The sequence below is a fragment of the Podarcis melisellensis genome, assembly GCF_964234715.1.
Source record: "Podarcis melisellensis genome assembly, chromosome: 1".
Taxonomy (NCBI): Eukaryota; Metazoa; Chordata; class Lepidosauria; order Squamata; family Lacertidae; genus Podarcis; species Podarcis melisellensis.
The window spans coordinates 76,373,440-76,399,462 of record NC_138528.1 but is presented as its reverse complement, the minus strand read 5'-3'; the positions used below and the strand labels follow the sequence as shown (position 1 = coordinate 76,399,462).

The 26,023-nt window shown below is 43.3% G+C and overlaps 1 protein-coding gene across 1 annotated transcript in view; it reads left to right on the top strand.

Annotated features, from left to right (window-relative positions):
- Positions 1–15,020: 15,020 nt before the first annotated feature.
- DRD4 (dopamine receptor D4) overlaps positions 15,021–26,023 on the top strand; it is a 32,582-nt gene continuing 21,579 nt past the window's right edge. The window contains exon 1 of the mRNA XM_081919746.1: positions 15,021–15,397. Coding sequence (XP_081775872.1) covers positions 15,140–15,397 — 258 coding nt within the window. The 5' untranslated portion in view covers positions 15,021–15,139. The remainder of the gene's footprint in view (positions 15,398–26,023) is intronic.

Sequence of the window (26,023 nt, the reverse complement as noted above, 5' to 3'; positions counted from 1 at the left end):
CTCTGCAAGAAGCCTAGATGGTTCTGATTTTTGCTAGCAGCAGATGGCTCTCGTTTTGGAAGGGGTTATGGCAGTGAAAATGTTCAGCAGCTGTCTGAGAAAGGACCCTAATTGGAACAAGGGGATTAGGGAGTTTAGCTTTTTAAATGTTCCTTTAGGGCACTGTGTTTTTTAACGCTTGATATCTGCCTGAGGAGGCAGAGTATACATAGGAGAAAACGTTCAGTCTCTCCTGCCTAGCTAACAGAGACAGAACCTCGAGGAAGAAGAATAGTGCATTGGAAATGGTGCATTAGAAATGAAGTAAGAGAGAACAGGCCGGAAATTAGCACTGAAGGTGTGAGTTCTGTCACCATCCACTCTCCATCTGAGCAGCTTTTTTGCTTTGTAAGTGCTAGGTCAGAGCTTCTGGACCTCTTCTTCGCTCCCAAGGGTTTTTATTTCAGCAAATCAGAAGACCATCATTATCACCGCTGCCCCAAGTTTAAATGTTGGCATAGATAGTTCTCTCAGTTAGATGATGAAATGCATTTCACTATCAAAATCCCTGTCATTTGCAATGCAAAGTTCTGCTGTCTTTAGCTGGACGTCCTGGTAGGTGTATGCAGCCTTTAAAGCAGGGGCGGAAACATTTTTTCCACCCCAAGGGCCACATTTCCTTCAGGGCAAACTCCTGAGGGCCACATGCCAACAGTTTGTGGGGCCAGAGACAAAAGTGGCCAGCACAAAAATTGCAACTTTTACCTTTGTACAGTTGGCTGCTTTCTTTATACAGTTACACACAACTTCCTTATCCTCTCGTCCTCTTAAAGAAGAGGCATGATCAGCTTCCAAAGACGCAGGCCAGCCAGGAGAAAACACTCAGCGTGTGACGCAGGGCCCCTGAGCTGTGTGGTCTATAGAGTGTTCCAAGGGCCAGAGAGTGATGCCTGGAGGGCCACATTTGACTCCTAGGCCTAAGGTTCCTACCCCTTGCTTCAAAGGAATGCTTTTGTGCAAGTGTTTTAGAATACATTTTAAAAGGGAAGGACTATATTTTGTGTACAACATGCTTTGTTTCATTTAGTTTAAAATTATTTCTGATTATTAATTAAACTACTCTGAAATATTAAAATAGTCGAAAGCAGTTTTGAACACTTTGATTTTATACTTTCCCTTTAAAATAAAATTTTTTAAAGTGTACTTTTAAATTTTGCATATTTGCATCAGTGAGCCAAGACGTTCAAGCCTTTATTTGAACCACAAGGACAAGATCTTCCCCAAATACAGTTTTCAATTTTATAAAACTATTGGCTGACCCTCCAAAGATTCTATCATATAATGTGAAAGAGCCCAACCATAATGCAATCATTATCAAAAGCAGGGAAGGGAAGTTGTGGCTCTTCATAGGCTGCTGGGCTTCGTTTCCCATTGTTCCTGATCACTGGCCATGGCAGCTGAGGCTGATGCCAGGTAGAGTCCAACAACATCTGGAGGGTGACATGTGCCCTATCCCTGATATATAAAGGCAGGATGGAGACAGTACTTCTCCAGGAGAGTCAGAAGCCTAAGGAGGGTAAGAAATGGGCTGGAACATCTCTTGTTCTGTGATCAGCTTTTGTGGAAGGTAGCAGGGAAGTTGCCAATACATGCAAATTAATACATTCAGGGACTAAACAATTAATCAAAATGGATGCTTTGTATTCATCAAGGTGCTATGGCACAACTCTCCAGAGAATACAGTCCTTTTGTGTGTGGGTGCATACATATCTTTGAACCAGGAAAACTACATTGCAGAGGTCATGATTTAATGTAGGGTGGGTCACACATGATTTGAAAAGCAACTATCTGACTATTTGATTATATGATTTTTATGACATGGAGCAGACTCTCTCTCTCTCTCTCTCTCTCTCTCTCTCTCTCTCTCTCTCTCTCTCTGGAAGAAAATTGAGCAGACTGAATTATCCCCACTGCTCCTGTAGATTATGCTGCCAAAGGCAGATGAAACTTGGCTACACAGCATCCTGTGGTCCTCAGTACTTCACAAAAATGGGACAAATGGAGGGCAATAGCACCTTCTGTTCTTTCTATTTTCACTTCAGTTCATATATCCCTGAATTTATGGTTCACAATACTCCAAGATAGTCTACAAACTGGAGGATCCCCAAAGTGAATATTACATATTATGCGATATAAAGTCAGTGTTGTCAAAAGAGGAAATCTAGCTAAAACAGGTGAAATGAATACTCCACTTTTACAGCATGTAGTTGAAACACTTGCCAAGGCAGCCAAATACCAAACATGTACTAAGGGACCTCACAGAGGCATAAATCCCAGTCTTCCATAAAGCAAAAATCCTTCCTAGCTTGTAATCCAAATGTGCATACAGAAACCAAATCCTGCAAAAGGGCATGGTGAATTATTTTCAAGTAAACAGTTAATACTAATTTTCTGGAGACTCAAATTAAATTAATGTCCAGATGGTACATTATGGCAGCCAAAATACACAGAGCTAATGCAACATATTCCCTATAATGCGGGAAAGGCGATGGGCGGATCAGTTTTCTCTGTCACCTTTGGTGGGCATGCCTGGACACACAGGGATTTTGGGTATTAAAGAAATATGAGGTACAGGATGGAGACACACAACCCCTATCTCTCATCATTATAATTTGCTCCATCATCTTTTCCTTGCTGCTAAAACTGTGTAGGCAAGTAAGTGAGAAAACACAGCAATTCTATCCCCCATGAGATTGGATTAATAAAAAATGGGTGATCATGCCCCAAATTACCTGGGGGAAACGATCACCAAGATCACTTCCTCACTAAGTGGTTCCCATTTCCCTCCTCTTTCACAGAAGAAAGTTTGCAACCAGACATGTTCCTTATATTGACAATGGTGAGCTGCCTGCTTGCTTTCGCTTACTGGCGATGGTTACTTAATGTGTTTTGTGTTACATTTTTCTCAAACTGACCGCGTTTGTTTATTGCATTTGTTATTTCCAAAAAAATACTTGAATAAGCGTAATGTGTCTGGCAACGAGCACTGGTCAGCAACAAGAGCAACAGAAGCTGAACTATCGCTTATTGAAACAAATGGAGGCAGCAAAGTAGTTTAAAGAATAATTCATCTTGGGTGGCGGCTGAACCGATCACCGACTGCTTTTTTGTTTTATTTCTTTATTTATTACTGTATTGAATTTGGCACTCCCTGAAATTAGTTTCAGAATAGACCAACAAGTCTGGGACCAGCTGTGTGACTTATAAATGCTGTAAGCACTGAGAAATGCAATTGGGAGCTGTGAAGGTATAGGTTATATTTGCTCTGGAAAAAGATGTTCATTTTTAGCTTGTCAGTTGCTATGCTTCTCCGTGTTTACAGAAGCAAAGGTCTGCCCAGAGACCACCACTTCCCCCCAAATAATGTGTGAAAGAAATTCAGCAATTTCTCCTCAAATGGAAAAATGCACACAAGCTACAAACTGAGGTAGCTCAAATAAAGAGCTTCACTTCTGTTTGTAGTGCAGAGGTTCTTCTCAACCATTTCCCTGCTTCCCCTAATGATCTCTAGTAAATGTCCTCCTTTGGGTGCTCCCTTTAAATGCTCTGTACAGTGTTTTTATTCTACTTTGTGTTTGTTTCTACAGTGGTACCTTGGGTTAAGTACGGTAGTTAATTCATTCCAGAGGTTCGTTCTTAACCTGAGACTGTTCTTAACCCGAAGCACCACTTTAGCTAATGGGGCCTCCTGCTGCCGCCGTGCTACCGGAGCACGATTTCTGTTCTCATCCTGAAGCAAAGTTCTTAACCCGAGGTAATATTTCTGGGTTAGTGGAGTCTGTAACCTGAAGCAAAGTTCTTAACCTGAAGCACTATTTCTGGGTTAGCGGAGTCTGTAACCTGAAGCGTATGTAGCCTGAAGCATATGTAACCCGAGGTACCACTGTAATTCTATAAACTGCGCTTATATGGTGGTGTTTCAATTTTTCTGTTTCCTTGTTTTAAACTGCATGATCTGTGTCCTTCCAGTTATTTTTGGACTCAGTCAGCCCCAGCAGAGATGGTGGGAATTATAGTCAACATTTGGAGGGCCACAGGCTAGCTACGTACCTCAGGAAGAACTTTCTGACAGGAACAGCTGTTCAACAGTGGCATAGACTCCCTTGGGAGCTGGTGGGCTCTCCTCCACTGGAGGTTTTTAAGCAGAGGTTGGAAAGCCATCTGCCATGGATGCTTTAGTTGAGATTCCTGCATTGCAGGGGGCTGATGACCCTCGGGGGTTCCTTCCAACTCTATGGTTCTATGATATTCAAGCAAAGACCATCCTTTCTCTGACTAGTATAAATAGTATAGTGTGAATAATACTGACAAGCAGACCACAGGATGTTCTGAAGGCCTGGATAGAAGACTGCTTGGAAAGAACATGTGTATATTATACTGACTTCAGTTCCATCCAGGGATAAGGGCAAGAGATAATTAAAATAAATGGTTCATCAGAACTTGATGGTGGTTGAGGAAATGCTCATAGAACTTCATTTTTGCATGAGAACACATTGCAGAAATTGAACATGAAAAATGGGAGGGGAGAGAGAAAGATGGGCATAAACTGAATAATAAAAAGGCATTGGATTTATTCTTGCATGCAGATTACTCCTTCTAAACTGCAGGTGGAAATTAATCATGCTGGGTAAATGCAGCTTGATTAATATATTGCTGGCTTATTGGAAAACCATTTCAGTTTTTAATTACATGCACATCTGCTTCCAAAGGACCAGTTTTTAAAGAAGCAATACGTGGCAAAGGTATATAGCTTGTGTGCTATATTTCTTTAAGAGGAAATGGCCAATTGAGCTCCAATAGGGCGGCCAACTCATTAGAGGGGGAAACCCTGACCTGCTCTTGTGCCTTTCATGGTGGTTTGATCTGCAGTGATTAACAGCAGTGAGAGAGAAAAACCTAGGTAAGTTAATTCCTGATGAATGAAAATCACCTTCTGCCTGGCACCCTTCTGCCCTCCTCCAGCTTGTTCTGTTCTAACTAGAAAGGTGATCAAAATGCTTTGAACGGTTTGGAAAAAGCTAATTGACTATGAGGTAAATAGGGATACAACCAATATATAATAAATTTGGGTAATCGCTAATTCATATTTGCATTGCTAAATGTAGACAATGGTACATGGGGAACAATCCACTAAGTACTGATAGATGAGGTTATCTTTTTAGTATATCTAGCCTTTGACACAGGTGGTGCTGTGGTCTAAACCACAGAGCCTAGGGCTTGCTGATCAGAAGGTCGGCGGTTCGAATCCCCGCAATGGGGTGAGCTTCTGTTGTTCAGTCCCAGCTCCTGCCCACCTAGCAGTTCGAAAGCACCTCCAAGTACAAGTAGATAAATAGGTACTGCTTCAGCGGGAAGGTAAACGGCGTTTCCGTGTGCTGCTCTGGTTCACCATGCTGGCCACATGACCCGGAAAGACTGTCTGTGGAAGTGGACAAAAACTGGCTCCCTCGGCCTATAGAGCAAGATGAGCATGCAACCCCAGAGTTGTCCGCAACTGGACCTAATGGTCAGGGGTACCTTCACCTTTGTACCTAGTGAAATTATTAGCCATGTTGACCATCAGAACTGAGCAGCTTCCACTGAAAAACAACAACTTAATTATGAAAACATCCACAATGTACTGAAATAATTTGGGAGGGCCATCACTGAAAAGATACAGAACAGACAAAATCTATAAATAATGTGAGGATAAATACACAGGTGTGTGGTGTGGAAAAATGAGTTCCATGTGCATATTTTGGGTGGAAACTTCTGAACCAGATGGATCCCAATGAGTGAGTTCACTGGTTTGCACTGCCTGAGGCATGGCACCTCTTTGAGAGGGCTCTGAGTAAGCCAAATCACTTTGTGCCTTGGGTAGTTTCATAACTTTACCGAGTAGCTAATGAGAAAGGCATCTGCATATTCTGGAGGTCTCAAACTATTATGCATGCAGGTAAGAGACCTTCATATCGATTAGCATAAGCAGAGGTCAGGACACACTGCAGCTTTCTTTCCTTGTATGCCTAAGCTTTTGCCTTGAATACTTTACTGACCACCCTGAAGGTGCGAGGGACATACTCAAAATGACAGCAAGACTAAGTGATATTTGACTCATGCACACCATGAAATTATTATTCACCCAACCTAGAATAATAATACAGCTCTTCTTCACATAATCACACAAATGCTTTCTTTAGTCTTAAAAAAACCACAACCCCTCTTTATCACTAAGCTAGATGACCACACTGGGGGCTCCAGTCTATGTCTCTTATTTTTCTTTATTTTATTTTTTTTGCAATTTTGGAACTAAAAGTGTGCATGGTGAATTTGTCCTCTCAATCTTGTCCTCATTTATTTATTTACTACACAGCTGTAGGTTCTGAGAAGCTTGGTGTCGATTATGTATAAAAAAGTCATAAAAATGGCATGAATGCACAAGTAGTTCAAACAAATTTCAAGCGTGCGTGGTATTTTTCAGTAAGAGATCAATATATTTGTTACTACATACAGACTGAAAGCTACTAACTGAAAGATCCATTTTTTCACACACGTTATTCTGAACACCTGGAAATGCTAGGACTCAGGACTCTTAAAGTCATCCTCTGACTTTCACATCTTTCTTCCTAACCTATACAGGTTCTCAAACAAGGACACACACATTGTGTGTGTAGGTTAGATACCTGCAGGAGGGGGCAGCATCTGACTGGTATTCCAGCTGCTGGACAGGTGAACAAATGAAAGGATGGGCACAGGAGTCAACTACTTCCATTAGCCTTTCTCAGTGGTATTAGGCTCAACAGCCAGGAGACTCAAGGTCAAGAAATCTGGATCCTGCCTGTAGTTATTCATTAGCAAGGAAAAAGCTCTTGGCGCTTCTGAAATGTTATCATGCACCTGTGTTTTATTTCATTTCATTCTTGTTTCCCAGTCCTTGTGACTCTTTTTTTAAAAAAAGTAAAATGCCACACTTCTGTTTATTTGTTTACCTGCCCTATGCTCTCGTTCTTACACATTCATATTGCTACATTAATGGTAAATGTTATGAAAAGAACAGGTCAGGAGGGGAGAGATTTAAAAAAATGGAACATGAACAATTTTTTAAGGGATAAAACATTTCTAGTGCTTGAGACGATTTCGGAAAGGGATGCTTTTAGCTGGAGTGACACAACAATCTGGTAAACATCATTTAGAGAATGTGTTTCAATTTGCAATCTGCCTGCACTTTGTCTCCGTGTAATCGCCAGCAACATGACAGTGTGTCTTGGGTTAAGCTCCATTACAATTTCAAATAAGACAAAAGGAAGTGGGCAAACAGCATACACAGTCCCTTCTGAAATTGAGAAAGACCTGCCCTACCCTCTCAAGGAAGCTACTCTTTTTAAAGTGGTCTGAGAATTTGTTTACAGCAGGAAACCCCTCTCCAAAGGGGCTGGTTTGCTAAAAAGGCGATTGTGTGTGTGGATCGTAGGCAAAGCAGGGCTGAAGACCACAGAAAGCTGCCTTATAGCAAGCAGCACAAGCTCAGTATTGTCTGCACTGACTGGTAGCAACTCTCCAGAGTTCAAAATGGGCTTTTCCCACTCCTACCTGGAGATGCCAGGGATTGCACCTGGAACCTTTTGCATGCAAAGCCAGTGTTGTGTTACTGAGTTATGGCTCTTACACAACCTGTACTGGTCTCATAAACTAACAGACTGTTCAGACCCACTGTCACCAGATGGGATGTGGCTGCAATGCAAAAAAAGTAGCGTTTGAGACTTGGAATAGAGAAAGAGGAATATGTGATCAAAGCAGGAATTAGGGCAATTTCATTATGTAGCAGTTTGGCTACCAGATAATCAGCACACTGGCATAGTTCTGTAACTGAATAGTAATCGGTGGCTGGTGGCAGGAATGGGCTGGATGTAGATCAATAAACTGAAACTGAATCCTAACAAGAGGGAGGTGCTGTGGAACAGTAGTTCCCAGGTTTGGGAATTAGGGGAGCAACCTATTATGAAGGAGCAGGTGCATAGTCTGGGATACTCTTCCATTCCATGGAGGCCCAGGGGGTGTACTGACATGGAGCACCTATTTCCTGCTCCAGCTGGTTCTCCAACTACAGCTGCTCCTGTGCAGGCCATGGACACTACATAGGGCTGCCCTTGAAGACAAATTGGAGATTGCAGCTGGTGTAAAATGCTGTTTAAATGGTGTTGGTTAATATGGCTATGCAAGACCATATTACACCACTCCTGAAAGATTTGCACTTGTCGCCTGTTTATTGCTGAGCCCAATTCAAGGCTGCCTAAAGAAGTGCCTCCCTCTGTCCTGTCATTCCCACGACCTGAGATCTATCAGGGAGGCCCTTTTGGTTATGTCATCACCAAGCAAGGTCTGGACTTTCAGCACTCATAACAAGACCTTCTCAGTGGTGGCGTCTTGGGTGTGGAACAGTCTTTCCCTGAGCTTAAGAAACACCAAGATTGGCTAGTTTACAGCCCCAGGTGAAAAGACTCATTTTTCATCAGGCATTTTGTGTAAACAGTTTTGGCTTCTGTATCAGGGTGTGTTGATGAACTTTTGTATGTTGTGACCCACTCAGAGATTGATTTATAGTAAAGGGTGGGAGATAAAATTTTAAAATAAACATCTATTTGAAAATTGCACTACAGTGGTACCTCGGGCTAAGTACTTAATTCGTTCCGGAGGTCTGTACTTAACCTGAAACTGTTCTTAGCCTGAAGCACCACTTTAACGAATGGGGCCTCCTGTTGTTGCCGCGCTGCTGGAGCGCAATTTCTGTTCTCATCCTGAAGCAAAGTTCTTAACCTGAAGCACTATTTCTGGGTTAGTGGAGTCTGTAACCTGAAGCGCATGTAACCTGAAGCATATGTAACCCAAGGTACCACTGTACTGCCATGTTTTCAAGCTTATCTCAACAAGAAAGCTAGAAATAAATTAAATGAAATAAATCAAAGCTCAAATTCTAACAAGAGTTTAGACGAGCGGCACAAAAATGTTTCAAGGCGATCAGAAGAACAGCAGTCAGTTAATGGCCAAACACTATGTTGCGAATCCATACTCTTACTTTGTTCCTTAGCGAGATTCTGCCTTTCCTACTCTAACTTGCTGTTAAGAATGATGCCTTCCTTCCATTACCTGTCTGTAAGTATTTGGTAATAAGGCAGCAGCCATCTGCTCCTGATCAGGTAAATTGTCTGGAGCAGTAATTAAACAATTGCTTTCTCATTTGTCTTACATTTTGTTGGCAAACTATAATGCAAACAAAATACCCAGGGTTGCATCCATTCTAAGTTAGCTGTTTCTGGAAGGGCAGGGATGAGTTTGACAACAAGAGGAGGGCACCTGGTTGCAGAGGCTGTGCTAGGTGGATCCTCTACTGAGTCTGCTTGCAGAGCACAATGTATAAATGTTTTGCTAGGAAGCCCTTTACCAGAGATTTATAAAAATGACAGTGCCCCCTCCCCAAACTCAGTATGCCTTACAAAACCTTTTGCATGGACTCTTTCAGCAACATGTATTGTCTCTGGCTTACAATCCCAAATGATGTCATGGTGTACTAGTCCAGAAAAAAAGAGTGATTTATGTCACCAGCCCAGATTTACTGGCTCAAAGGGGCACCATCTTCTACCCTTTGTACTGACAGTTCCAGCGCTGACTGGCAGAAGAAGGTCATTCTCCCAAAAGGGCTTTGTTTGTGATTGTTTTAGCTCAGGAACTTTAAATGTCAAAGGTTCGGCCTTCCCATATGAGAATAAAGACACTCGGCACTGAGCATTATAAAACCCTTCTCTCACAATTCGCAAATTTGGGGATAATAGGATGAAATTGATTGGCAGGAGATTCAGGATAAATAAAACAAGTATACACCCACCCACCGGGTGACATATAATTAAAGTGTGGAATTTGCTACTAAGCTAGTGGGGAAGCCACTGGTTCAGATGTCTTTATAAGAGGATTTGATGAGACAAATTCTTGGGAGGCAAATGTGACCTGCAACAAAACATTGCAGCATGGAGGCTCCTGCTCACAGTCCTAGCCAAATGCACCCTGCTGTAAGATATGCTATTCCATATTCCATCCCCCCTCCCTGGTTTTCCACACACCCACACCTGCCCTGTAACAGACACTTGTCATTCCGCAGCCACTGAGCATGCTCTGTCCTCCCTCAGTGTTTGGTTTTGATACCTTGGGTGGAATTCGCTGTCACACTCAGGTGACTTCTCCATCAGTGAAAGCATTTCTGCTTCCCAGAGGAAACAACTTCCCTTCTCCCATGCCCTGCTCTATAGGTCCTCCCAACCCTCCAGGGCAAATTTGTAGAGTGGGGGGAAAGTCCCATTGTGCTAGTGAAACTCATTGCACCAGCTTCTGCTAGCACAAGGACTTAGATGAATTTGGCCCCTTATGTTTATGTCTTTTTTTCTAGTTTTTAATATTTTTACAAGACTTGGAATTTCCTTGGGCCTCCTAATTCCCCTTATGTGTTGCTGTCATTAATTTGGCTGTGCAAGGATTGATGCTCATCTCTGAACTTCACAAACAGGCAGACGAATGCCTATGCAGAATCTCCCAGGATCAGAGGCAGAAGCATAAATATTTTTGCTTCCATTGCTGTTGTCGTTTTAAAGAAATTTCTTTAGAGAGCCAGTGTGGTGTAGTGGTTAAGAGCGGTAGTCTCCTAATCTGGGGAACCGGGTTCGCGTCTCCGCTCCTCCACATGCAGCTGCTGGGTGACCTTGGGCCAGTCACACTTCTTTGAAGTCTCTCAGCCCCACTCACCTCACAGAGTGTTTGTTGTGGGGGAGGAAGGGAAAGGAGAATTTTAGCCGCTTTGAGACTCCTTAAAGGGAGTGAAAGGTGGGATATCAAATCCAAACTACTACTCCTCTTCCTCTTCTTCTTCTTCTTCTTCTTCTTCTTTACAATTATCTTTTCATATATTTGGGGCTTTCAAAAAAATATTAAAAGAGTTTAAACTGCAGCAAAAAGGAACGACGTTATGTTCTGACATGAAGTGCTCAGGACATGATGAATGGTAGAGACACATAGTCTAATCAATCCCTGTTATACACAGAAGGGCAGAGCTAATAAAAGAAAAATATAACATCGTCAAAAAAGAACTCTGGCATTTTGCTTTTCTATTTCAAAACAGAATAGTTCTACACGAGGAGATACACACACACACACACACACACACGTACCTCAGGTTAAGAACAGTTTCAGGTTAAGAACGGACCTCCAGAACGAATTAAGTTCTTAACCCGAGGTACCACTGTGTGTGTGTGTGTGTGTGTGTGTATGGAAGGAATGGGAATTTAGGCAGTATATTTAGGCAATATATGCTATTACAGTCACTCCAAATCCCATACCTATTTACCACTGAGTGATCTGCCACCAGAACATTCCTAAGTCGTTCTCCCTGGCCTTTAATCTGAATTTATTTCCCTTCTCTTCCCTCCCCCTCCCCTTATATGAAGATTATCCACTCTGAGAACCCACAGCTAATTCTCCCCTGGCCTCCTCGCTGGCCCAAGTAGAACCAATTCAGCCAGCTAGCCCTGGGGATTATCTAATTGATTTTTGAATTTTATTCTTATTCATGTTTTTATACTGTATTTTATGCTGCTTTTATAATTACCATATTTTTTGCCCTATAGGACGCACTTTCCCCCCTCCAAAAATGAAGTGGAAATGTGCGTGCGTCCTATGGGGCGAATGCAGGCTTTCGCTGAAGCCTGGAGAGTGAGAGGGGTCGGTGCGCACTGACCCCTCTCGCTCTCCAGGCTTCAGGAAGCTATCTGCAAGCCTTGGGAGCCCACGGGAGTTCCTGCAGGGCTCCCATGGCTTGCGGAGAGCTGCCCCTACACCTGAAGCCTGGGTGCGCTGAGCAGTCGTGCCCGGGCTTTGGGTAGCTCTGTGCAAGCCATGGGAGTGGATTTTCTACCTCTTAACTCTAGTGCATTCCCACTACCACACTATACCAGCTTCCTATGTGACTGATAGAAATACAAATAAAATCCTGCCACATGGCTCCACAGAGCCCCCAAATGGAAAGTCATATTTGTATGTGATCATGAAAGGTGGGTAAACACATTATTCAAAATAATACCTGATATCTTTCCAAATACCATGGCACAGGGGTAATTAGGAAAATCATCTGCTTCATATCCATATGCTGAAAAGATTTTGGGGGATAACATTTTACCCATTACATAATTATATGTTACCATAATTCCCTAACATGAACCCCTATCTCCCAGGATATATTTGGATGACAGGTAGCCTACAAAAACCTGCAAAAACTAAACAAAATTTCCTTCCAGTAGCACCTTAAAGACCAACTAAGTTAGTTCTTGGTATGAGCTTTCGTGTGCATGCACACTTCTTTAGATACACAGATACTTCAGATATACTGTGTATCTGAAGAAGTGTGCATGCACACGAAAGCTCATACTGTACCAAGAACTAACTTAGTTGGTCTTTAAGGTGCTACTGGAAGGAAATTTTGTTTTGTTTTGACTATGGCAGACCAACACGGCTACCTATCTGTAACTGCAAAAACTAATCAGACAGACAGACAGACAGACAGACAGACAGACAGACAAACAAACAAACAAACAAACAAACAAGAATCTTCCCCAAAAGTTATTTGGACAGAATAGTTAAGGGAATCATTTGTTCCAGCTTCTTCTCTTTTTTTAAGTGGTGGGGTTGGAGGAATCCATTAATTCCCATGATGCTACTTGTAAAGAAACAAGTCCTACAAGAGTGGCGATAAAAAGGTCATTTCCACAAAGTGCTTTTTTTGCAATGATCATTTCACATTTTGTTCTAGAAGGGAAGAAACAAATGGAGGGAGTGCCAGAATTTCCAAGGGGGACTGAGGGTTAAGACCCTTTGCCCTTGCAAAAAGTGGACTCAGGCTGTATGCCAGCAAAGTAAAGACCCCCAAAAATGTTTTGCAATTTTGACTCCTACATTAACTTAATTTTTAAATTAACGTTAGCTGGATTTACATTCTTCTTGTGATTTTGCACAACTCAGTTCATGTGTGCTGAACTTTCATTTTCAATCACTTATTGTGCTTCTGGTCCTTCAACTGATAAGCTTATTAGTTTATTCATTAACCGTACAAGTTATAATTATTTGATTAAATCTGCATTCATGAATAAAATAATAAAAGCATTATTCCTTTGCTTTTAGATGATGCATTCATGTTTCACAGCAGGCACCGTCTTAGATGAGACATTCCCGCCTGCAGGACAGGAAGAGAAACGCACCTTCTTAAAGCCACAGCAACATCTGCCACCACTTTGGCTGCCCCACCCCAACAAAAATCCCGACTACTACGCCCATGTCTGCCACCCACAGTTTTTGTAAGCACTTGCATTAAAAAATAATTAACAGCGTTTCTTCAAAATTTGCTACCTGATCATTCAAGGGCATATTTCGACTCCATTTAAATATTTTAAATTAACCAATTACACTGAGGCTCTAAACATGACAATCCAGCCCTATAGAACTTAGAGCACTAATGCCCCATTCTCAGAAAATATTGTCTCTATCGGGTCTAGGAACTTCCTTTAACATAGTAAAAATGATTATCAGTTTTTAATCATAGTGTTATCCATTTGTTCTGCAAAGTCCACACATCTTTGCTCCTGGCTGTGCCTTAGGATAGTTTGTTTGAAGACTGAATGTGCTAGGGAACATGTTATATTTTGTATAGAGTTTGTGTGCTTATCTTCCCCGAGAAAGCTATTTATCTTGCCACAGAGGCGCCTGTTGCAATTGTTCTTTGGAGTATAGTTTGCACCAGTGTCACACAGGCACCTGCTGGATATTATCTGTGATGTCAAGAATGACGCAACACAACTGCTGTCTCCCATAGCTGCAAGGTTGCGAACGTGAACTTTTTCACCCATCTTTAAAAGGGGGGGAAATAAAAGTGTATGGAAGGCAATGCATTTCGTGCAGCGGGGCTGCATCTATTCACCAGTAGTTTTGAAAGATAAGATCAAAGGCAGAAAGGCTGTGCCCATCACGAGCCATCCAGCCATTCTACGCAACTTTACTCCGGGAGGGGAGAAAATACCTTTCTTTGCAGATTTCTCCCTGACCCTGTTTGCCAGTAGCTATTTGCCCTTTCCCTTTTATCAGATTTGTAGGAAGCCTGCCACGTGGCGACATCTACCGCGGTAACTGCCCTGGGTGGGAATCCCGCAAAAACAGACATTCTCGGGACCTTCCGATTGTCTGGCAACGCCTCAGGTTCCCTGTGGCGATTTCGTGCCCCGAGAAACCTCCTAAGGAGCTGCACGTGCGAGCGCCCAAGCCAGGTCTCTGGGCGGTCGGTGGCAGATTTTGGCGCGACGTCGCCTGGGACTCTTGCCAGGCACTGTGAGGCGCAGGAACCACGGGTCTCCCGCTGCCCACATGTGCCCGGATTGCGCCGCGCAGGCGCTGCTGATTGGCCGTCGGCTCCTCGCGCGCGGCCCAGCCCGGCCTCCCCGTCAGAGCGCCCTCCCTCCCTCTCTCCCTCCGTCCAGTCAGCTCGCTTTCCTCGCCTCGAAGTGACCCACTTGTAGCTCGCGCCGGGGCAGCAGAGCTGGGCTCGAGCGGGAGAAAAAAGTGAGCGGGACTTGCGAGGGTCCGGCGCGTGCGTTGCGCGCGGACGCGTTTCCTCTTCTAGGCGCGCGGAAGGAAGCCTCGAGGGCTTCTTCCTTCTTCCCGCCCGGCTGCTGGCGAGGGTTGAGCGGGAAAGAAAACTTCGGGAAAGGGGCCGCGCCGCGTCGCTGAGGCGAGAAGCAGAGCGCGCCGGCTGCTGAGAAGTCCCTCGCGAGCAGGGAGCGGGCGGCGCCGAGCCTAGGCGTCTCTCTTGCCGCCTTTTGCTCGCCGGGATCGCCCCCCTGGCTCGGCGATGGAGTGGGGCAGCCTGGGCGGTGGCTCCCGCCCAGGCAGCTCCGGGGCGAGGTGACTCTCTTTCGCCAGCCGAGCCCTACCGTTTAGGGACCATGAGCCCGTGAAGCTCTTCGGCCTTGTAGCTCGTCAGGCGCAGAAGCGACCGTCGGCGGGACGCGGGTGCTAAGTGAAAGGGCGGCGAGCGGGAGCCATGGGGGCCAACAGCACCCCCGCCTTCAATGCCACCGACGCCTGCCCCACTCCCGAAGAGGAGCCGGACTACAACTTCGCCGCGCTGGTCTTCGGCGTCTTCCTCATCCTCTTCATCATCAGCGGGAATTTGCTGGTGTGCCTCAGCGTGTGCACCGAGAAAGCGCTGAAGACCACCACCAACTACTTCATCGTCAGCTTGGCCGTGGCAGACCTGCTCCTGGCCATCCTCGTCTTACCTCTCTACGTCTTCTCGGAGGTAAAGCCTTTTCCTCTCGCCTCGCTTTCCTCTTTTCCCCCCGCGAAGGTAATTTTCCATGCAACCTTTATTTGAAGGGGTGGGAGTAGGCACCACCTATGTTAATAAATATCCCTTATTTTGAAGCACGACTGTATACTTCAGAAGGTAAGGTGCAACGAGTGGCCAGGACTTTAAAGAGAGTTGTGCAGCAGGAGGGGATTTCAAGGTAGGTGCAGTTTGCTGAGTCCTGGTGTTGCCCAAGGAGGAGAAAAGCAGGACCTGTCGGAATTTCTCTTTCCCACAACTCTCCAAAGGTCCCCAAATCCTTGTCGACTATTGCAGATTTGAATGCCACAGGGCAGCCTTTGCAGGAAAGCTTGTCGTGCCTTGTGGGCATATTTGGGATCCTGTAATGGAAAGCCTGTGAAATGTTGCTTCAGTGCTTAGACCTTGCACATAGTTGTCAGGGACTTGCTGTGGGACTTCATGGAGTTTGGGGGTGTTGTGCTGTCTAGGTGAGCCTGCGGGGCTAACTGGGAGCGGAGAGCACATATCTACATTGCAATCTTTGTAGCTGCTGTGCGGACAGTGTCTCTTGCATGAGCCTGCAAGAGGCAGTGAGGCAGGCAGAGCATCAGCACAGACTGAGCCTGTACCTTCTGTACTTTCTGTCTAGTGGTTGAGAAAGACCCGTGCAAATGTGTTCAGACCAGAACAGATGCTGCAGTTCTGTGGTGTCCTCATTTCTTTGACGTTTTCTGCTAACAGTATGATTGTTGGCACTTCAATATGTAATGCTAGGTGGATAAAGGCATATTACACAGCCACAGGTCTGGGCGTTGGTTGAATATTGTCAGGACTATGACAGAGGAGCAATTGTCAGGACTATGATACAGGAGCAATGGCCTATTGATGATGATGGGTTGTTTTACTATGTCATCTGTGGGTATATACCGTGTTTTTCCGTATATAAGACTAGGTTTCCCCCCTAAAAAATAATGTCCAAAATTTGGGGGCATCTTATACACGGGGGCCATTTTCTTAAATCAGAGTCCTGAAAAAGGAAGTTGAGATATACAGAAGTTGAGATATACATGGGGGCGTCTTATAGACAGGAAAATACGGTAGTTCTTCTTTCTGACAGTAGTGTTTGGGTTTTTTAACATATGAGGAGTGGAGGTATGTAAGTAGGGGATTTGTCCAAACTATTCAGTATGTCTGTTATAGAAAGTGGTATTTGTGTTTAGATCTCTTTGGCCCAAGTCCGACATTTCCTCAATACTGACTAATCTTAAATAGCTAATTTGCCTAATTTTACCATAGAATCTGATGCTAAAGTTGCAAGTGTCTTCATAACCTGGGGAAATTAGCTAGGAAATGAAACGAAATGTGTTTCCTATCCAAGTTTCAGCACCATGGGGCATTATGGATTTATGTAGCATAAACACTGTTACATAGAGTCATAGCTTGAAACTAAACATATGGTTACTTCTGAAGAAGTTCAACCAAGGTTCTAGGACATCTGCTAAGGAATGCAGCCTAAACTTTTGTGGTTTTGGGTAGTTTGGAAGCAGTGTGTGGACAGTGGTTGCAGCTAGGGCCGGATCTTAGGGCTGAAGCTCAGGGCTCCTCAGCCAAGGCTACTCACTGTGGAGTGACAGGTGGGGGTGGCAATGGCACTAGGATTTCTGCGGGTGTGCTAGAGCCAACCGGGGGGTGATGGTCATTGTTGCAACATCTTTCCTATTTCCTTCCTCTTTTATTAAACAAATTATGTAGTTGGGACCAGACAGGCAGACACATACGTGGTCATTTTATTATTTCTACTTCAATAAATATATTATTTCTTTCTACAAAAATATGGTGCTTATTTTCATGCAAACATCTTTACCGTCAGGGCAGCATAAATGAGCTCTATTTTGTTCCTGCAGTCACAGCGGGGTTATGATTTAAATGAGTTCAAAATGTGAAACTAATCAGGGTTGGCAAACTGTTTTTTGTTTGCTTTTTGTCCTAACGTGTCAGGAATGTACAATCAGTTGTACAGCATGGAATGGCAGAGGAAGTAATATACTTGGGGGGGGGGAGGGTGCCTATAAGACCATTAAGTCAAGGATCTAAACTTATCTAGCTTTGCCACTCTGTGCTGATCTCATGCAAAATCAGAGGTTGAGATAAATGAGAGCACTGTTAGTGCTAGTTAAGTGAGCCAACTGGTACATGGGAGATTTACAGTGTCCAGGTGGATCTCAGATAAGCCCAAATGGCAGATTTTTGGCAGATGAAGCAGAAATTCAAGTGCTTCTTGCAGATTTGGAAAGCATATTGTTCCAGAGCTGAACATTTGTTTAGCTTTGGTTTCTTTGTCATTTAAAATTTGTGTGGCATCTGAGGAAGACTAGAAGATAAAACCCATGGGCAGCTTGAATTAGGATGATTTGCCTTGCTGTTCACTTACTTGTAGGGGCTAGGGGTTATTTTGTGGGGCATTGATATGTGTGCATGCATGCCTGTCACAGGTCTCTGTTTTACAGCATAACCAAGAAGTAATGTTCAAAGTAGGTGTGCCATTCCCTCTTAGATCTGATTCAAAGTCATTTGGAGTTAATGGAAGTCTTGTGAGGCAGAGGTGTGAGAGGAGCTAAATGTGGAGTAGATTGAATGTCAGAAATATGTATTAGAATATGAATTAGAAACAGTGATGCGACACATACCACACCCTATTATTATCCATTATCTTAGCAGGCTGTTATTAGATGAAAAAAGCACTTATGTTTCCAAGGGTACCTCTAATTTAAAGAAGAAAAGAAGCCTTTTGAGCTAAAACATTCTTCCCATTTACATGCAAGTGAATGCAGCTTTTGGGTAATGCTTGCTTGGCTCCTGATCTCATAGTCCATTGAAATAAACTGGAAAATAATATCCACCAGCTTTTGATCCTCATATATCTCCGCTTTAAAGCGCACAAATCTGTATTTAGCTCTCTATTCTGTTGCATGTGCAGTTCTTAAAGACTCATACTGATTTTCTCTGCAAATTGTCTAATATTGTTCAGTTTCAAATAATGAAGGAACACATTAGAGGAACACATTACTGAGTCCTTGGTTCTGTTGTATCTCTGACCCTTTGAGATACTTTATCCTTTTTCCATTTGCAAAATGTTGATGACAATACGGTTTCAGCAAAGTTTGAAGTAGTAACATTCATGAAACCTGTGATGTGCAAGGAGGGTAGGGAGTTATTTTGACTGATTATATACAGAATGCAAAACCTGTGTCAACTAGCCGTTATAGGACTCGGCGAATTGCTGAGAAAGATTTTGACGAGCGGTATCTTCTAGCATGTGAATCCTGAAACATTGATATTCAAAAGTTACCAGGAGGGTATGGGTTACATAAAAGAGAGGATCTCAATAGAATTTCCCAAACATCCCAGGGCAAATAGATATGCAGCAGTCAGTGGTGCTCAAAATCTATGAAAACAGGTAGAGCACAGGGTTAGAAGAAAAAGTACAATAATTTCAATAAAAGATCATGTGTAGATGGGGAGGGGAAGTCACTTCGGTGCTGCTAATGCAGTGCTTTAACTTGACCCCCCAGAGGCACACTCCATTGTCTCTTGACGGATGCCAACCAACCATAGCTGGGGGTTAGAGGCTGTGGCCTCCAGATGTTGTTGGATTACAAATCACTCTCCATCATCCCTGACTGTAGGTCATGTTGGCTGGGGCTGATGGGAGCTGGAGCCCAACAACATCTGGAAGGCCAAAGGTTAGACACCTCCTTTGTAGGGGGAAGAGGGGACGGCAAACATTGGTTGTGCTAGCTGCCTTCCCCTTGCACAACTATTGGGTGCAACAGCTTCCTCACTTGTACAATATTTGAAGTTGGACAGTTAGATATAATGATACATATTTTGACCACTTCAGGGTGATATTAGCCTTTTTTAACCCTCCCTTTCTCAGTTGCTCCCAAAGTGTACCAGATTCTGCTTTGGCGACTGCAAAAAAGCTAGAGTAATTCCCACAGTCCTCAGCAATTGGATCATGCTGCACTGATAGCATATCAGAAGAATAAGCTTTAACCCAGTAGTTTGGTTTTTTTAAAAATCTAGCAATGGTAACATAAAAATGGAAGCATCCCATATTTGGAAGTAGAAGCAGTTGTTGAATGCCTATAATTTGAGCATAATGAGAGCATTTCACCAGAGGCTTATCATTCAGCGAAGGAGTGAACAAACAGGAGATGGAGATCTCTAGTTGTAAGATGCATAAATCATTAGATTGATTTGAACATCTGGGTATAATGTCCTGAATTATTTTTATGTTCCTTCTGGAGCTAGTGCTGATGTAACACTGTGCAGTCGCTTTACCGCATTCAAGTCTGGGAAAGGTCTTCAGAGTAACATGCTTTTTAGCTTCCTGGTAAAAGGTTACTCTGGTTAGTGCTAACCACAGTTAGTTCTGGTGCTTTAAAGTCCATGGGGAGTAGAAATTTGTGCAAGACTGTCTAACCATCCCTACAACAAGGGGTAGTGATCCCATAGTCAACTCCATGGTTACTGGTGTTAGTCTACACCAGACCCCAGCTTCTGAACTATTTAAGGGATTTTTCCTTCCTCTCACCTGTGAGATCTAAAATTATAGACCTCACACAGCAACATCACCTTTGTTTTGATGTATGTGTTTCTTCATATATCATGCCAGGAGCAGCGACTCTATAAGAATTACACAGTGCCTCTGGGGCTGCAATCAGACCAGAAGGGTTGTCAGCTCTGCCGATATCCCTGTAGTTTCTTTTATTTCCTCCTGTCAAGAGCACACAAATTCTGCTGTAAACCATTTGGAGTAGTTAGAGCACTGTGGGGTGATTTTCTCTCTCCATTAAGATCCTAGTAGCCCTTTCTATCATCTCCAGTGTGAATTCTATTAGTTTTGGATGAAAGGTGATGCCAGCAGGCAGTCAATTCAATATTATAGCTTTTGCTGGGTTGTTGCTGCCTATTCAGTCAAGCCAGGGTTAACCACTTAGCTACTTATTTTAATACAGTTCATTAGGAAAGAAGAGTGACTCACCAGTGGTTGGCTAAGCGATTCCCCTCTTGTTTTGGGTTTGATTGTTTTTGGTGCATTTTGCTTGCTGGTAGGGGACACAATAACACTCTTTAACAAGTGAAGGTTGATTTGTCATTCAACAAGGAAAGCTTCATCAGCCTAACGGTGGGCTTTCCTGTTCCCAATTCTACAGAAAACAGTATCATGTTTAGCGTTATTTCTTTTCTTCTTTTTAATTTACTCAGCATGCACTATATTTGTTATATTGGGCTGTATATAATAAGGCAGTCACATTCTGTTGAATAGAAATCCTTACCAATTGTGAAGTGCATCTCCTTTGACTTCATAGGTGTCTTTATCTTACGGAATCCAGCAATGACACACACAGAGACCAAGAGGTCATTCATGCCAACTGAGGAAACACTGGGCCTGAACACCACCATTTCTCTCACGTTTCTGAGTCTAGACCCCCCCCCCCCAGTTCATAGCTGCCCCCATCCTAGCTTAGCTTCATCAAGGAACTGATAAACTTGTGTCCAAGAGCTAGTGTGTTAACATAGGCAACATCCGTGATAGAGATGACAGAATGTTGGACTTTGGAGTAGATGCCCCACTAAGGTTTTGTGTACTCCACAGCAAGAGGTCAGAGTTGGAGAAGTATAGTCTGGCTCAACAATTGTTTTGCTTATTTGTGTTAGGTTGTCAAGTTAGATCTTTTTCATTGTGCTTTAATATTGTGTTCAGAAGCTGTTTTATGGCTATTTTATTTTATTTTATTTCTGTGCATGTTTACATAATGAGTACAATTTGCAGTGTGTGTGTCTTTGTGTTTGAATGGTCCTGACTTTTTCCATGTTGTCTTAGTGCTCAATAATCATTTCTGTTTTTGATGTTCTCTGTGGAACACGTAATCTGCTCCTTGTCCTCTGTCCAGGGTCCTGAAACAGTTCTCACTTGCTTCCCTTGCTGAAGTGCACCCTCCTGGCTCACCTGTAGATTTGGGGAGAGGATGGCTCTGTGGTTTAGACCATGGCGCCTCTTGGGCTTGCCAATCAGAAGGTCAGCAGTTTGAATCCGCGCGACAGGGTAAGCTTCCGTTGGTCTATCCCAACTTCTGCCAACTTAGCAGTTCAAAAGCATACCAATGCAAGTAGATAAATAGGTATCACTGTGGTGGGAAGATAAGCTGTCTGTGGACAAACACCGGCTCCCTCGGCCTGAAGCAAGATGAGTGCCGCACCTCATAGTCACCTTTGACGGGACTTAACCATCCAGGGGTCCTTTATCTGTTTTACCTATCTGCTTTATCGTGTTAGGACAATAGGATGTACACAAAATAATATCAGGTGTGTTTGCATAAGGGCAATCAAAATTTGATACAGGGTATTGTCCTTTTTAAAATTAACTTCCAGGTTTTGGGTTGTGGCCCTCCCCCAATGCTTATACTGTACAGGAAAAAAATAGTTTTGAGGAGTGCAGTTTGCAACCCTCTGTATGCAAACTTTCTCTTACAAAGGGAGCACGGTTGCATCAAAGTTGATAAATGAGGAATTTATCAGTCTCTTATGTTCTGGTGCCCTTCATAGTCAGGGGTGAGGAAGCTCTGGCCCTTCAGATGCTGTTGAACTACAACTGCCACCAGCCACAGCCAGCATAGACAGATGTCATGAATTATGGGAGCTGTAGCCTAGCAAGCTCTGGAGGCCACAGGTTCCCCATGCATGCCTTCAATTATTTCCCAGTATCTCAACAGGTTTGCAGCTTATCAGATTTGCTATAGACTAATCCTCCTCTTTCCATCAGTCAACTGTGCCAGACTTGAGTGCCTTGAGGGATGTGAAGCTTTCCAAGTGCCTACAACAAGCCTTTTTTGCCACTGACATTGCTCTAAAACTGAACAAGCTTTGTGACATCATACCACTGGTAGGTGTCCTAGTATGAAGCACCGGAAGCCAAAATTATACATTATACCCAATGTGACATTTTAAAATACCTGCAAACTTCATTCCCAAAGAGAAGTACAACTGTACCCTTCTAGAATGTATGTCTAAAACACATTCCAGGTGTGAATGTAATGCATATCTGAGTACGTGTCTCCATGGCATCTTAAAAGAAGGATGGCAAAATGCCCTGGGGACTCATAAATTGATTATGCTCAAAAGGTTTTTAGTATCTCTCTGCCAGCTTCTGAATGGAGGGCAGAATCAGCATCTCCAAGACATCATAAGCCACACCTCTTCTACAAAAATGTATGGGACCCTCAGAGCTGAGAGCTGGTTTAAACAAAAAGGTTCAACTTGTACCTTCCAGTGAATCTATTTATCTGCTGTCCTGTTCTTCTGGACTGGCTTCAAAAGTCTGTTGAATGCTTGAAATGTCTACAGGCAATCTGTTGATCTGCCTTGAGAAGTTCTCACTAATACTCCCCCCATGTGCAAATCTTCCTCCAAACCTTTATAAAGGGTCAACTGAGGGTTCTTAACTGAGAGGTGACAGTAAGCCTTGCCAGCTGCTGATTCAGTGACTTCAGTACGGCTTGTTTCAAACAAATCATAATGAACATTGGCCATAGTTTGTCAATTCAGATAACATGACAATCTGATATGCAAAAGCTGCACCAGTGCAGAGAAGGAGGAGGGTGTGAGTCCAAGGCTCACCTGCGCTTACCTAGGTAAAAGTTTCTGAGTCCCAATTGTTTATCAATGACAGTGAATGAGAAAAGTTCTTCCAGCACAAATTAGGCCATTGAATTGAAGAAAACTTGGGGAGGAAATGAGGAGTTTTGTGAGTGACAAAAACTGTGAGCTCAGTTCCGATACTGAACACAAATCCTTGGGCTGAACATGTGCTCTAAGGTGTCTTGTTCCTTAATTCTAAGTGTATGTCTGGCTCCACAGTTGTTGTTTTTCACTTTTAGTTAAGTATGATGTACAAATGCAGCCATGTTATAGCATTCTGCACGTCTTTATCTGCAGGAAAACTCACTTGATCAGCCCATTTCCTAACCCATAAGTGACCATGCTTTGAAGTAGATCTGCTAACTGCATTCACATCAAATTTTATTGCATAAACATCTGTTTAAAAAGTCACTGAATGAAGAGAAAAGGAAATGTTTCTAACAGATTGCTTCATTCAGCATGGTTGAAGATAGGCCTTCAAAAATGACCTTTTTCCAAGTTACTTTTGAATATCTGTCATGACTGCTATCTACTAAAAACAGATACTTGAGACAATGTGTTTCTAAACCAATAGCTGCATATTCCTCTATCTCATTGCAGGCTCTAAACAAAGCTCTCATCAACTATTCTTGTTACTTTTTATAAGAGGGAACCTTTTAAGGGCACATAGTGCTCATTCATCATGTTGGACAAGATTTATCTCTGGAAAACCTAAATAAAGAATTGGCATGGTTCTCCTTTAGCCAGCCCATTCACTTTCTCACCTAGTAGCATGTATGGGTTTTTCTATGTACAGAATTTTAAAAAATGAACTTATTTCCTGGAGATTAGGTACTTTTGGTGATTTGTTCCATTACTGTTCATATAAATAACAAAGTTATATATATAAAGACAAAGTTACAGGAACCCAAGTGAAAATGAATGATATCAATAATAATTGTAACAATATGAACAGCTATACATGTGGACATGTGTAGATATTTGTATATGGACTACAAAATTGCAAATACAAATTTTCTACCACTTCCTTTAGTATTTCCTTCAGCAACAACAGCATATTGGTATAACTTACTCCTTGCCTGGGACTCTAAATTTCTTCACTTTTGGATTACAGTCTTTTGAGCCACAGCTTTCAGATTGAACTCAAATGATTAAAAGTTCATAGAAGATTCAAAGAAGATTAATAGGAATAACACATTCCTGAAAGAAAGAGGCATTGAAAGGGATTTATGGCCACCGTCTACAAATGATTCCCCATTCTGCTTCTGAAGAAGTATGAAATGAGTTAACCATCCTAGTGTTCTCATCGGTTTATCATCTGTATTGTTTGCAGAACGTCTTTGGTAAATAGTTGTCATGGCTTTGAGAATAGTCATGTTTTCTTACTTTTTGGTGCAACCATTTTTCTGAAGATATGTGATGCACTTTCTGAAATTTCAAAGAGCCACATTTTTCAAAGCTTCTGCTTGCTTTCCTTGTGTCTCTCCCTCTCAGCACACATCTGAGAATCCATCAGTGCCATCTTTATTCATCTGCTTTCCTCAAACTTCCCTGAGTGGGGGGGATGCGCAGGGCAGCCTTTTCAGGTTTAAGATACTATATACACACTTGGTCTGGTGACAGAAGGGAGAAGGACTTGTGCCAGTTGAGATCAAAAAGAGGTGGTATATACTAATCAAGCATCTGAAATTAACAAGATCCGGTCACTAGACATCAACATTTATAGGTGCATGCAGTTGTTGCAGGCTAGTGTTTTATTTGCAAGACAACAGCTATAAGTTAGTTGCTCTCTTTAGTAAAGGTAAAGTGACCCCTGACCTTTAGGTCCAGTCGTGACCGACTCTGGGGTTGCGGCGCTCATCTTGCTTTATTGGCTGAGGGAGCCGGCGTACAGCTTCTGGGTTATGTGGCCAGCATGACTAAGCCGCTTCTGGCGAACCAGAGCAGCGCACGGAAACGCTGTTTACCTTCCCGCCGGAGCGGTACCTATTTATCTACTTGCACTATGTGTTTTCGAACTGCTAGGTTGGAAGGAGCAGGGACCGAGCAACAGGAGCTCACCCTGTCACGGGGATTCGAACTGCCTACCTTCTGATCGGCAAGTCCTAGGCTCTGTGGTTTAACCCACAGCACCACCCATGTCCCTCTGCTCTCTTTAGTGGCATGGCCTAATTTTTATTACGACCTGAAATATCAGTCTTAATGAATTCTTTCACAGATTCTTCATGTTCTCGCTGTCTGTGCAGATTAACCTGCTCCTTTTTTCCCCTAGGGTGGGAAGCAAGGTTTAGGAAAATAAGGTTTCTTTAAGTGTTTGTTGTCTGAGGAGAAAACCTTGCTGCTTTAGGATCGCTGCAGCATGTGGGGAATTGGGAGATACAATATGGGGCACGTATCTCTTGGATATATAGTTCACTGTGTAATCCCAAGGTGGGCACATGACAGCAAGAGGGTCAGCTTTAGGCATTGCCCAGAGGAGCATATGCTTTGGATGTTGGGAGGTAGATAGGTGTTTGGGGTCCTGAGAAACTAATTGGAGCTCCCTTACCTCTCTGCTAGAGGGAAAACACAAAACCCTGACACTTCCCGTGACCAGGGCTGACCAAAGACATTTTGGTACTTGTGGCAAACTGCAAAATGGTGCCCCCCTCCCCATCAGGGAAGAAGGGGTGAGTGAAGATCTATATCAGGAACAAGTGGGGAATAAAGGTATTCATTGGGATCTGCTGCCCCTGTGGATCCTGTCACCCAAGGCAGTCAGCTCCCCTCACCTCATGGATGGGCCAGCCTTGCCTATGGCTGGTTTGGGTGAGTCTGGAAGTTGCAGTAGAACCAGAGAGGACTGGCTACTTTTGGGCAAGGTGGCAAAGATGAAATCTTCCAGCCAGCAATAGTGACATCCACAAACTGTAT